The sequence below is a fragment of the Eubalaena glacialis genome, chromosome 2 (genome assembly GCF_028564815.1).
Source record: "Eubalaena glacialis isolate mEubGla1 chromosome 2, mEubGla1.1.hap2.+ XY, whole genome shotgun sequence".
Taxonomy (NCBI): domain Eukaryota; kingdom Metazoa; phylum Chordata; class Mammalia; order Artiodactyla; family Balaenidae; genus Eubalaena; species Eubalaena glacialis.
This window is the reverse complement of record NC_083717.1, coordinates 154,938,933-154,952,044: the sequence shown is the minus strand read 5'-3', so window position 1 is coordinate 154,952,044 and position 13,112 is coordinate 154,938,933. Positions and strand designations below refer to the sequence as shown.

General features: G+C 43.9%; 1 protein-coding gene across 2 annotated transcripts; it reads left to right on the top strand.

Annotated features, from left to right (window-relative positions):
- The first annotated feature begins 707 nt into the window (after positions 1-707).
- Positions 708-9,469, top strand: SIX4 (SIX homeobox 4). Of its 2 annotated transcripts, XM_061182647.1 has the most exons (4): positions 708-755; positions 965-1,809; positions 4,514-5,202; positions 8,624-9,469. In XM_061182647.1, the coding sequence occupies exons 1-4, from the start codon at positions 753-755 to the stop codon at positions 9,418-9,420; spliced, it is 2,334 nt and encodes a 777-aa protein (XP_061038630.1). In that variant the 5' UTR covers positions 708-752; the 3' UTR covers positions 9,421-9,469. The 2 variants fall into 2 exon arrangements, with proteins under 2 accessions (XP_061038630.1, XP_061038628.1); XM_061182645.1 differs by lacking the exon at positions 708-755 and having other exon boundaries at positions 938-1,809.
- The last annotated feature ends 3,643 nt before the right edge of the window (positions 9,470-13,112 follow it).

Genomic DNA, 13,112 nt, shown 5'->3' with positions numbered 1-13,112 from the left:
GTAAAACATTCTGTACGTTCAGTTGTAACACGTTCAACTCAGTTGGGTTGCCAGCCCGCCAAGTGACTTAAGGTTAAACACATTTTTTTGAAGGCTTCTTGTTTTTGTGTTCTCAGTGGGCTATTTATACCGTTTTCAAGCATTCCCCCCGCCTTTGGAATTTTAATTTACTGTGAGTGCTTCCCCCTTAGAGCATTCCCTAGTGCCATTTTATTCTTGACCCTTTTGAATAAAAATCCTTAATGAAGACATCTGAAAGGGGGGTGAAGGGCAGTAGAGAGATACCAGGGAAGCTTCTGAATTGTCCTCTGAAATTTTGTCATCTAGATGCTGAGGGTGGTCTCTTTGTTAAGAGTTTCGCATCCGGACCTTAAGGCCACATAATTAATGTTCCCACTGGAATCGTAGGGACTCTCTTTGAAAGAGTCTGTTGTCCAGTTTTCAGGCCACATTAGGCATGTTCCCGCCCAGGAGCAGGGCCTGAAAAGAATGTCGGTGTTTCCCTTCAGGTATAGGTGCCTGGGGGTCAGGGGGAGAGGGAACGGCAAGGGGTGGAGTGGGAGGCGGGTGATCGACAGGGATAGAAACGGTGTCTCCTCCTCCCTCTGAATGTGAAATAGCCAATGAGGAGGCGCGGCCGGGCCGGCCGGGCCGCCAGTGCCATATAGTATGCAGCAACCGGAGGAGTCACGTTGGGGGAACAGCAGAAAGCAGCTATCCTTTTACACTACTTTGCTCTAGCAGCTATCTTAATGGTGACTGCGTGGCCGGGGGGAAACCTGATCGGCCAGATCCAGCCGAAACCGGGAGGGAGGGAGTGGGCTTTCCGGAGGGGGGGAGGGGGGAGGGACACGAAGAAGGAGGAGTAAGAGAGGGGAAAAGAAAGAGGAAAAGAGTGCGAGGGAGTGAGGGAGGGAGGAAAATAAACAACAAAAAAATGTCCTCTTCCTCCCCCACCGGGCAGATTGCAAGTGCGGCGGACATCAAGCAGGAGAATGGGATGGAAAGCGCCTCGGAAGGGCAGGAGGCGCCCCGAGAAGTGGCGGGGGGCGCGGCGGCGGGGCTGAGCCCCCCGGCTCCAGCCCCTTTCCCCCTGGAGCCGGGGGACGCCGCGGCCACCGCCGCCAGGGTGAGCGGAGAGGAAGGGGCAGTGGCTGCGGCGGCGGCGGCCGGAGCGGCGGCGGATCAGGTACAACTCCACTCGGAACTTCTGGGCAGGCACCACCACGCCGCGGCCGCCGCCGCCGCCGCGCAGACCCCACTGGCCTTCTCGCCCGACCATGTCGCCTGCGTGTGCGAGGCGCTGCAGCAGGGGGGCAACCTGGACCGCCTGGCCCGGTTCCTGTGGTCCCTGCCCCAGAGCGACCTGCTACGTGGCAACGAGAGCCTGCTGAAGGCGCGGGCGCTGGTGGCCTTCCACCAGGGCATCTACCCTGAGCTCTACAGCATCCTCGAGAGCCACAGCTTCGAGTCGGCCAACCACCCGCTGCTGCAGCAGCTCTGGTACAAGGCGCGCTACACCGAGGCCGAGCGAGCCCGCGGCCGGCCGCTGGGCGCCGTGGACAAGTACCGGCTGCGCAGGAAATTCCCCCTGCCCCGCACCATCTGGGACGGCGAGGAGACGGTGTATTGTTTCAAGGAGAAGTCGCGCAACGCGCTCAAGGAGCTCTACAAGCAGAATCGCTACCCTTCGCCGGCCGAGAAGCGGCACCTGGCCAAGATCACCGGCCTCTCCCTCACCCAGGTCAGCAACTGGTTCAAGAACCGCCGGCAGCGCGATCGGAACCCCTCTGAGACCCAGTCCAAAAGGTGAGCGCCAACTTTCCTCCTCCTCCCCCTTCCTCTCCCCAACCCCCTTCCCAGCTTTCTTTTCCTCCAAGTGCTCGCAAACATGGCGCTTACCTTCCCCACCAGCCTGGTCCGGCTGCCCACCTCTCCCCGCCCCCCACCTCTCTCCCCGGCTGGGGGAGGGGGGGCGGCGGCGGCGAGGGGCGGGGGAACCTTGCTCCTTACCCTCTCCCCACCTCCCCCCAGAAGTTTCTGGTCGCCCGCCTAGGTCTCAGTCCCCGCCCCCACCTCGGCTGGTCACTGCTGCCCGGTTTCCTACCCCCATCCCTCTGGCTTTGAAGTTGCCACTCTCTCCCCGGTTCTGGCCGGGCGAAGGATCGTGTGTAGACGCCGGAAAGGCAGTTCTCGCTGCCGCCCGATGCCCACGGGGGTTGCCAGCACCCGCCGGGGTCTGCACCTCCACGGGGTCACGCCGGCCCGGCGCGCGCACGCGCTCCCGGACGCCCAGGGTTCGGCTGCCCCAGGCAGGAGCTGGAGGTGGCCGTGGCCGCTCCGGAGGGAGAAGAAAGTTGGTGGGGTCTGGAAGCGCAGAAGGGGGTCTGGGGACGTCGAGGTTTTATATGACAGAGTTAATCATTCACCCTGCCCGCTGTGGTTCCCTTCGCGGCCGCGGCAACTGTGGGGTGTTGGTGCGGCTCGGCTCTGCGGTGTTTTGAAACCTGATTCTGAACTCCTTCGGATCGAATTTCAGCGCCGCCGGGGTGGTGGGGCTAGAGGGCGGCTTCCCCGGCCCCCGAACCCTGCGGGGCTCCTTCCCGGTGTGGTGATTGGGGCTGGGGGCAGGCTGGCACCAGGCGAACAGCAGGGAAGGACTGGGGGCGCTATCCACTCCGCACCTCTTTGAGCGCCCACCCTGGCGGGTTTGAACTTTTTGACTGCCAGGTATTTTTTCCCAACCGGTAGAAAATACCGGGTTTTCCTCCTCTTTTGTACGTCCTCCTGAGTCAGACACCTGGTCTGTGTGTCTGTGTGTATTGTTGGACAAAGTAAAGAGAAGGTCGCCGAAATGGATGGTGTCGCCAGCCCTGCGGGGAAAGGAGAGAAAGAATCCAAAAGCAGCTCTAAGGTTCTGCTGAGGGGGGGAATCTGGGAGCCGGGGAGCCCGGCCCGGCGGGGAGAAGGTGATCACCCGGCGCGTTCCAGAGCCCGCCGCGGGCCGCTCCTGCCCGTTTCTCGCCCAAGGCAGGAGGGAGGCTCCGTGCCCGGAACCGGCCTCGCGGTAACCAAAACAAAACGCGCACTGCGACCTGCGTGCACCCCTCCGCAGACTTGCGGGGGCGCGACCCAGAGGAGGCGCCTTGGTAACTCCACGCCACCTGTCCCCGTGCCTGCTTGAGGCAGCGGATCCTGTCGGCGATGGAATCCGATGGGCAGGGGGTAGCGGGGTGGGGAGCGGGCGCGGCGCGCAGGCCAGCTGCCCTGGAGCCTCCACTCCCTGGCCGGGCGCGTTCCCCGCGTCTCCCCAGCCACACACAGCCTGCTTCGCCCCCCCAAGACACACACCCGCTCCCAGCCCAGTTGCCTGGTTGAGGCCCCTTTCCGGATCTACCTCCCACCCGCATCCCCGGTGAGTCACCCTCGCAGACGGCGACGGCGGCTCAGCCTCAGCTCGTAAATCAAAGCGCCTTCTGCGCTCCTGGCCCCGCAGTCCAAAGCCGGGGTAATCCCCTCCCCTCGGCATGAAAGCGAACCGACCTCGGGGCACTGCAGGGATGTCGGATCTTATGCTGGGCCAAGTCCCGCCGCGCTCCAAACTGCCTCTGTCCTACCATCCTTTCTCCCCCGGCCCAGCCTCAGACCAAATGGGAAACACCCACCACTACCCCTCCCCAGATTTGGTATTTACCCCCAAATCGGAGAGCTGAGGAACACAGTCTTGTTTGGAACAGACGGACTGAGGGTGCTGGGGAAGGGGTCTGATAGGTACAAGGCCACTGAGTGACCCACACCCTTTCCCTCCCACCTCACCAGGGCACTGGATGGTGTTTGTTAAATAGGCCTCTATGGCTTTCTTTGGATTCAAAGGCGACTGCACTTAACAGTTCTTGGGTTGAAAGTGCCTTTCCTACAGCAAGACAGCCACTTTGTTGAATGAGATAGTTGTCAGTCTGGTGGAGTAGAAGTTTGGGAGCAGGTGAGAAAATGATCTCTTGTTAACTAACTGGCAGACAAAACTGAGTACTTCCCACCTCCTGCTCCTTTGACAGTTTCATTTACCTCCAAAATCACACTAATGTGAATTGGTTTGAGGGAAAGGGAAAGAGTTCCTAAACAGAAATGACTGACCAACCCTTTAATGAGTTTTTTTTCTGTGGTATAGGTAGCAGCATATTTAACAGTAATAAATAACTTCAATGCTATAAAAACGTGTAGACAATTCTCCTGTAAATCCTATTAGCTGAATTTATATCTTTTAGACCTCTGGACTTTCTCTGAACTTATTATTAGTAAAGGTTATTGAGACATGAGAGTTCCTCTTCCCAGATGCCCTGGTCAGAATCTGCTGAAAGGCTTCATAGCTAAAACAAGACTAGAAGACTTCCTGCTGTGCTTTCCTTAAACACTACCTTTAATGGGATTAGAGGCTGGTTTTCCAAACAATTGGCACTATGTAGATTGTCATTCCCATGACTTTCTGAATGTCTTGATTTCCTCCTCTGTACAGTGAGTCGGATGGCAATCCTAGCACTGAAGATGAATCCAGCAAGGGTCATGAAGATTTGTCTCCTCATCCACTCTCCAGTTCATCCGATGGTGTCACCAACCTCAGCCTTTCCAGTCACATGGAGCCAGTATATATGCAACAAATTGGAAATGCTAAAATATCATTAAGCTCTTCTGGAGTTTTGTTGAATGGAAGTTTGGTACCTGCCAGTACTTCACCTGTCTTCCTTAATGGTAATTCTTTCATTCAGGGACCCAATGGAGTTATCCTTAATGGATTAAGTGTGGGAAATACACAGACAGTGTCATTGAACCCACCAAAAATGGCATCAAACATTGTGAGCAATGGTATATCCATGACTGACATACTGGGGTCTACCTCCCAGGATGTGAAGGAATTCAAAGTTCTCCAGAGTTCTTCAGCTAACTCAGCAGCCACCACCTCCTACAGCCCCAGTGCTCCTGTGTCATTCCCAGGGCTGATACCCAGCACTGAGGTGAAAAGAGAAGGTATTCAAGCAGTGGCTTCCCAGGATGGAGGTTCTGTAGTGACTTTTACCACACCAGTGCAAATTAACCAGTATGGCATCGTCCAGATCCCCAATTCCGGAGCAAGCAGTCAGTTCCTTAATGGGAGCATTGGATTCTCTCCACTGCAGCTGCCTCCTGTTTCAGTGGCAGCTTCACAAGGTAAAAGTCTGGTTTGGTACCGTAATGCACCAGTGAATGTTTTAGCCAGCTGCTGTAAATGACGTATTTGGTGAGAGCTATAGATTGCTGTTACTGTTCAGGTACCTCACTGGCTGCCACAGCTGCAGAATAGCCTTGATGTGTTTCTCTTTCTTCACAACATCCATGTAATATCCAGCTTGCTTGGTTCCCTGGCATCATGGGGGTGGGCTTTTATTTTTCCAACAACTGAATGGAAAAATACAGTTCGCAGCGAGTCCTGCCAGTTCTACAATTATAGAAATATGCTAAGTCAATCGGTGCTTACAAAATAACCCACTGCTTGACATTTTAAGATTAAAAATTAATAATATTGCTAGAACACAAAATAAGTCAAGCAGTTGGTAAGAATGTGTAGACTTCACCTAAGCATTATTTATTTGACCAAAAGGAGTTTTAGAAGAGCGAGCTAAAGAGACTGGGTCATTTGCGTTTGATTCATGTTCCTCCTATAAGTAAGACTAACAGACCTAAAGGGAAAACAGAGGAGTGTGTGATTGGCTGTTGCTGTGCATGTATACTTGCCCCCTAAATGTGTGGGTTTATTTATGGAAGTAACTGTAAGCCTTATTTTATATGTTGGTGGCTTTACTAAGGCATCTGCTAAAGGAAGCACTGATCTGAAATTTGGGAAACCTGAGGCTGATATGCCAGTTCTTCAATGACTTTAAGCAAATCTGGATGTCTCTGTGTCATTGTTTCTCTATAGAAACAGTAATGGTTAGAGTGGCAGTGGAGGTTGCAGAGCTGCTTGAATTCAGGAGTGGGAGATGTTAGTGCATATTTGCCTCCCTGGAAGCAAATCTGAAAGTCCAAATTTTTACCAAAACAAAATAAGTAACTGTTTGCCTTAAAGATCAGCTTCCTGTAAAATGGTTTTATCAAAAAAAAAAAAAAAAAATCAATTTATACACAACTCTTGTTTCCACAACTATGGTCTACTTCAGTTTGTTTGAGGCATTAATGGAAGAATTGTTGTGCAGTAAATTCCATTCTGTTCATTTGTTTCTCTTTAGGTAAAATGGTAGTATAGTAACACACAACAGTCCTGCAGCATGCTATTTATTTCTTCATTGTTCCAGGCTATGGAAAGGATTAAGCTTAGTCACTATCCAACACAAGGCAAAAATAGGAAAACCACAGGGAAAGCCAAAGTGCTTAGTTTACAATACTTTAATGTGGATCTAACCCTTTTTCTCTCTTTAGGAAATTTCCAAATAGTAGGTAACATTTTAAAGACAACAAATTTGAGCAAAAAGCATGGTATGTACATTGGGGGAGGAGAAAAGCAGGAATACTTCTCACACATAATCTAAAAAAGTGCTACCATAGAAAATTATTACAAACTAATAGCTAATTCTTAAAATGGGACATTTAATATGAATAAGAACAGCATTTTCAGTTAAAGTAGCTAAGATCAAATGACAGAGCTGTCAATCCTTAGACTTGTCTGGGTGAGTTGAAGACATAAGTTTAACCAGATGGCCCAGGAAACAACGTTCCTTCCCTTAGAGTAACTGTGTATTGCAGTTCTCAGTAAAGCATTTGGGGATTCAGCCTTTCTCAAAACAGATACCAAGCCTTTCTTAAAAATGGCTAGACAAGGTAGATTATCTTTCTATAGTCGAAATTTATATAGAAAAGCAGAATCTCTACATTTTTTACTCACTTTATAATCTGAGTAAATAAGGGGTTTTTTTAAGCATCATTATAAAATTATACTTTGTACCTATATCATTTCTCAACTGGGTTTTTTTTAAAACTGATTTTGAAATTATTGTTCAATTTGTAATTCAGTTGCAGCTGTACTTAAATATCAAGTTTTAGATCACATCTGCTTTTCCCCCTTCATCTATGTATTTTATAATATCTACACATTTAGAAATATTATTTTATTTATATTCCGTAGCAGTTTGGGAAAATGTCACACCTATTATGTTATATATAGCCCTATCAAAAAATAATGAATCATTTTATTCACAAATACACTGGCAAACAGTTTCACAAATGCATACACACAACAAAGTAACCATCTATTTCAGATGTCTTTTGCTACAGTTTAGTAGTCAACAAGAATTTTAAAGCCTTTTTAGTTTGTTTGACCTGGAACAAAGATTTACGTTAGAGAAGAGCTCAAACATATGTAGAAATGTTTTTCTTAAGTTCAAATAAAGTGTTTTCATTTTTTGTTTGTTTAAAGCCATTCCTTTGCATTTAAGGTGCTTAAAAATGTTTGGAAGACATATAAACAGCCCTGTGACATACATTTATCGATACAGGTGGCAACATAATCACAATTATTCTATTAATTCAAGGAGGGAAATGTTTTAGGTGAATTACCTTTAACATTAGGCTGTTTTCTCAAAATAATGAAGAGTTTACTGAACATCTAATTCAAGATCAGGGTAAACACCTTACTTGAATTATTCTGTCACAAAACTCCCCCATGTCCACCTTTCCTTTACTGGCAAGATAATTGCCATTATTTCACTGTGCCTAGGAAAAGACTCAGAAAGAAAAGGGTTTTATTTGATGGTGTGAGTTAGGGGGAGGGGGTCTAATTCATCTGCATTGTCTGAGTTAGCTGATTTGAACAACTCAGCTTTCTACTTATATTTCTTTTTCTACTTATGGTCTCTGTAGAACATTATAATGAGAGTCTCAAAAGATACAAACCTTTTACAGAAGCATTAGCTCTAGCTCTTTATGTTAATCTGTATTTTAAAAAGCACATTTCATTATTATCATTAATTCTTCCTGTCACTACAACACTGAAAATTCAGAACTAGCACAACAAAAGGAAAAAAAAAAAAAAAACTATTGAATGTTTTGTTGACTTGACATTATGGTTAGTTTGGTGAAACTTTGCAACTTGTCTGTACAGGTTTATATGGTTAACTGTAAGCCCCAGGGTAACTCATTTATGTGGTATTTTCTGCATTTCCGTTTATATTTTATGTCAGTTACTGGGCTTGCCCTGAACAAAGGCATTCTCTTTCGCATTTGTGTTTTCTAGTTCTAACTGGCAGAGCGAGCAATAACTATCAACTAATTGAGAGATATCAAGTCTCAGTAATACTGAACCAGAAAGTTGACTGAAATTAGAACTTGGAAACAAAAATTATTTTTTTCCATTTGATTTCTAAGCCAGTAGTTCTCGCTCCCGCTTCATCACCAGAATTACTCAAGGAGTTAAAAATACACCTGTTCTGGGACTTACTGAGTCAGATAGATTCTCAGGAGCGGAGCCTTGAAATCTGTAGTTTTAAGTGCTCAAGGTGATTCTACGGAACCTGAGAAAAATCATGTGTGTAAAAAAGTAACTTTTTTCTTTCCTTATCAGCCCCATCAATGATAATCTGTACTTTATTTTTTTTTTTAGGTAATATTTCAGTAAATTCAAGCACTTCAGATGGGAGCACATTTACAAGTGAGTCCGCCACAGTCCAGCAAGGAAAGGTTTTCTTGAGCTCTCTTGCTCCCAGTGCAGTGGTATACACTGTTCCTAATTCAGGCCAGACTATAGGATCTGTTAAACAGGAGGGCGTGGAGAGGAGCCTGGTGTTTTCTCAGTTGATGCCTGTCAATCAGAATGCACAAGTAAATGCAAACCTGTCTTCTGAAAGTATCTCGGGAAGTGGCCTCCACCCACTGTCCTCCTCCTTAGTTAATGTATCCCCAACTCACAATTTTTCCCTGACTTCCCCTACCCTACTAAACCCCACTGAGCTAAACCCTGACATTGTTGATAGCCAGCCAATGTCTGCACCTGTGGCAAGCAAATCTACTGTGACATCTGTCAGCAACACTAACTATGCAACTCTTCAGAACTGCTCCCTTATTACTGGTCAAGATCTATTATCAGTACCCATGACCCAGGCTGCCCTTGGGGAAATAGTTCCCACAGCTGAAGCCCAGGTGAGTCACCCCTCCCCTACAGTACACCAGGATTTTGTCAGAGAACATCATTTGGTTATGCAATCAGTAGCTAACATAAAAGAGAATTTCTTAACAAATTCTGAGAGCAAAGCAACAAGCAACTTAATGATGCTGGACTCCAAATCCAAGTATGTCTTAGAGGGCATGGTTGAGACTGTCTGTGAAGACCTGGAAACAGACAAAAAAGAGCTTGCCAAGCTCCAGACTGTCCAATTGGATGAAGAGATGCAAGACTTGTAAACTTAATTTCTTTTTTTTCTTTTCCTGGCATCAGCAGGCAAATCTTTTCATGAAGACCTGAGGACATAAAGGATTTTCCCATTTGAAGGGAAACATTAGTTTTGCAAGTAAATGCATTCAAAAGACTTTGGATTGATCTGCATGAAGATCACAGTTAAATATGCAGGAGTAGAACTGCATTACTGCAGCCTTTTTGTTCACATGTGTTCTCTTTTAAATAGATGGAGACAGAGGAACAAGATGAAATATATCAAGAAGTCAAAGTGTATCATTTGGTTGACTTAACATAATTCTAAGATCAAATGGAACTTGATAAATAGTTTTCTAAATTAAAAATGTATACACTTAAGGTAGAAAATTAAATATCACTACAGAGCATTAGAAACAATACAATTCTTTTTGTTTACTTTTACTCCACGGGCATTGGTAAGGTTAAGAAGCATAAAAGGTACTCTACACTATTCTAAGGGTATATTTTTGAATATATGCATTTCTGTTTTTCAGCATTTTTGTGAAAGTCTTGGCTTGTCTCTATACATTTCCAAATGTGATTGCTAATAGTTCACTGTGGCTGAGAAAGTTTGCAACTCCACTAAAATCTCTGAAACAAACTTCAGTATGAGTGTAAATATATTAGTCCTATAAGCAAGAATTTGGGTAATTACAGTGAATTTTATTTATGCTGTATATGTTTCTCTTATACTTCAGACACTATGAACTGAAAAGAAAAATGTTTTCGTACTGTTTAATTTATTTTTATTGTTTGAACAGGAAGTGAACAGTTATTTCCAACAAAGTTTTACTTTTTGTAGGATTTTAAAAGTAATGATTTTTATCAGGAGTCTATTAAGGTCAATATTAATAACACTGAAACAAGAAATCTAACTCCCAATATTGGAATTTTGGTACTTTTTTTCACATCCTTGTTCTTTATTTAGCAACTCTCTGATTCATTTAAATATACTTTCTACAGAATTCTATGTGCCTTTTTACCTTGTGGCCTTTTTATTACTCTTACTAAGGTACAGAAGTGTCAACAGAAGCACTGATGACTCCTTTCTACTATCCAACAGGGTTAATTTCACAGAATTGCTCTAAATCTGAAGAACTTAAGTTTCACTTATATTATTAGAGTTAATGTTTATGATGCAAGTGGTTGAACAATTAATTATTGTTGATACTTTTCATTACAAAGAAGTAACAGTTATAGACTACCATGTAAAACCAATTCTGGAGGCTATGAAAACAACCATTTTAAAGGAAAGAAAGAATATGTAACTTCTATTGAGCTGAATTATGTCCTGTTGAAACTTAGTTCTAAATGTTTTAACTCAGTTGTTACATTATGATATATGACTGTTTTTTGCACTATATTATCACCTCTTCTTTAAAAGTAAATCTTTCGGGGTTTCCGTAAGAAGCTTGTTTGATAACGTTGTGAGCTGTGGTTACAGTTTTTATCAGGACTCTGAACAGAAGATGTAATAATACAAATACATTTATGTAGTGAGTAAAGTCTCTGGTCTCTGAAAAGCAAGAAAAGTGAGAAAATGATCTCTTCAGAGATGACAGAAAGTTGTTGAACATGAAGATGTCACCACATCTTGCTTTCTTTAAGATCGGAACAAAGGGTCCATTGTAAGTGTCTACATGCCCATCAGCCCAGCATGTTGAATAAGGGCCATAGAGGATTTAACTTTTGTTCTTATTACAAATGGAACTTGCAGGCATAGGTGAAGAGCCCTTTGAAGAATTCCTCCCCCATCATTTTTTTTCTCCCCCATCATTTTGATAAAGAACTTAGATCCCATTTTTTTATGGAATTAGCGAATGTTCCTAAACTGCTGGAATTACGTGTTTTTTTGTTTTGTTTTGTTTTACAACATCAGGTTTTTTAGAGTTCTCTTCCACTCCACCACTACTTATACAGCTTGTTTGTTTCTTTGGGTGTGTGCTGATCATGTTACTGAGATTAATTACATGGGTCTAGAGTGCAGTTTACATGAAAATGATGTTTTCCACTTGATTGCTGCAAATATCAAGAGTTTGTTAATTATTTTAAAATACCCATCCAATAAGAAAGATGGGAAGGTTTAAAAAGTTATATATGTTATATATACATATATATAACAGGAAAAGTTTTGTGTCTTCCAAAAATATAAGCCTCTCTTTTATTCACAGTTCTTCCTCTTTTCTTCCTTAAGAAAGAGAAAAGATAGCACAAAACTTAAGACTTACTTAGGAAACCTATTCATACTCCAACATGATGTAATTATACCCCTACAATTACTCCAGGTAGCTATACAATATATACCAGGTAAGAATCAATGCACAGTATAAAGAACTTGTTCTTTTCTGTTCTTTCAGTAAAATAAGGGCCAGTTGGTATGTAGCCCATATATGGGAATGAAATAAGATAAACCCCATGATCTCCTCGCACAGAATTGCAAATGTTTTTTTGCAGTACCAAGGGCCAGACTCAGAACCCTTGTCAGAATTTCCCTCTTACGTAAACCAATGCTTGAAGATGCTGCAAATGACCCTCTAATGATCCCAAAAGAGGAATCAGAATAGGGATAAATAACTCCCTGCAAACCCCAACCCCTGCTGCTGGCTGTGTGAGCCTATCTATGCACTCTATCAGTCAGAATTGATATATAGCTCTTAGTTACATCCAGTAAAGGACAGCCTGTTGTTTAAAGAGAAGGTGCATTTGTTCCTCAGTCAAGCAAAAGCACCTGTGTTGTACTGCTTTATAGCTCACGCATATTCATAGTAAAGAAAAGACTGAATTATACACATTTCAGTGCCTTTCTTGTGTTATGAAAGGCAGGTAGATGTTATAGCCATAGATAAAATTCATAGTTGAATTGCACACTGACCTTAAATCTCCCTGTATATGCCCTTGCGTCTTGCATGTTAAAAGCTGGATAATTGGGTAGATATTGCAGCCTGCCCTACTACATGTTAGACAAGTGTGCATTAGTACATAACCAGAAGTTCTTCATTCTTTAAAATGTTTTTGACAGATCATCTCATCATAAAAATATAAATAATTCAGGAAAACTGTGGGGAAAAAATTACATTTTATAGAAGATGTTTCAAAGTCTTCTTAGAGCTTAGATAATAGAGTAACAGTTATTTTGTATCTAACTGATACATTTTATGTTAATTTCTTATTACCACCACACATTTTATTACTCAAAATTGTATAGCATGTGACTCTTTTGGCTTTCAGGGTTCTCAAAATTTTTTTATTCTTTTGTTGCATGTACTGTATGTTTAGAGGCAACCAGTTATATACTCAATATGGTTTTACTGTGCCTTACACAAAGAGAAAATCTATACAGAATGTATATCATGGGGTGGGGTAACAGAGTCTATACTGCACTGTTAGGTGATGGCACACAGAGCATGTCCCAGAACATTTCTGTGCTTAATTACCCAACCAAAGAGATCTAAAGTATGTATGTTGTACTGTAATAGGGGTTTATGCCTGGACAATTAAGTGTTTTATTTGTTTTCTGAAATGATGTGAACTTATTTTTCTAAACACTATGCTAAATAAACTTTATATTTATACATACCTTATGTTGAAAAAGTTATTTATCCCTGCGAAAGCAGAGAAGAGTAAAGAAAAGAAAAACAAAAATCCACAAACATTTCATAGGCTTGCAAACATAAGAGGAGTC

Excerpts from the sequence above, each read along its gene's own strand:
- SIX4 (XM_061182645.1), top strand. The coding sequence starts at position 938 with ATGTCCTCTTCCTCCCCCACCGGGCAGATTGCAAGTGCGGCGGACATC. Across the intron at positions 1,810-4,513 it reads TCTGAGACCCAGTCCAAAAG|TGAGTCGGATGGCAATCCTA; the intron begins GTGAGCGCCAAC and ends TCCTCTGTACAG. Across the intron at positions 5,203-8,623 it reads TTCAGTGGCAGCTTCACAAG|GTAATATTTCAGTAAATTCA; the intron begins GTAAAAGTCTGG and ends TTTTTTTTTTAG.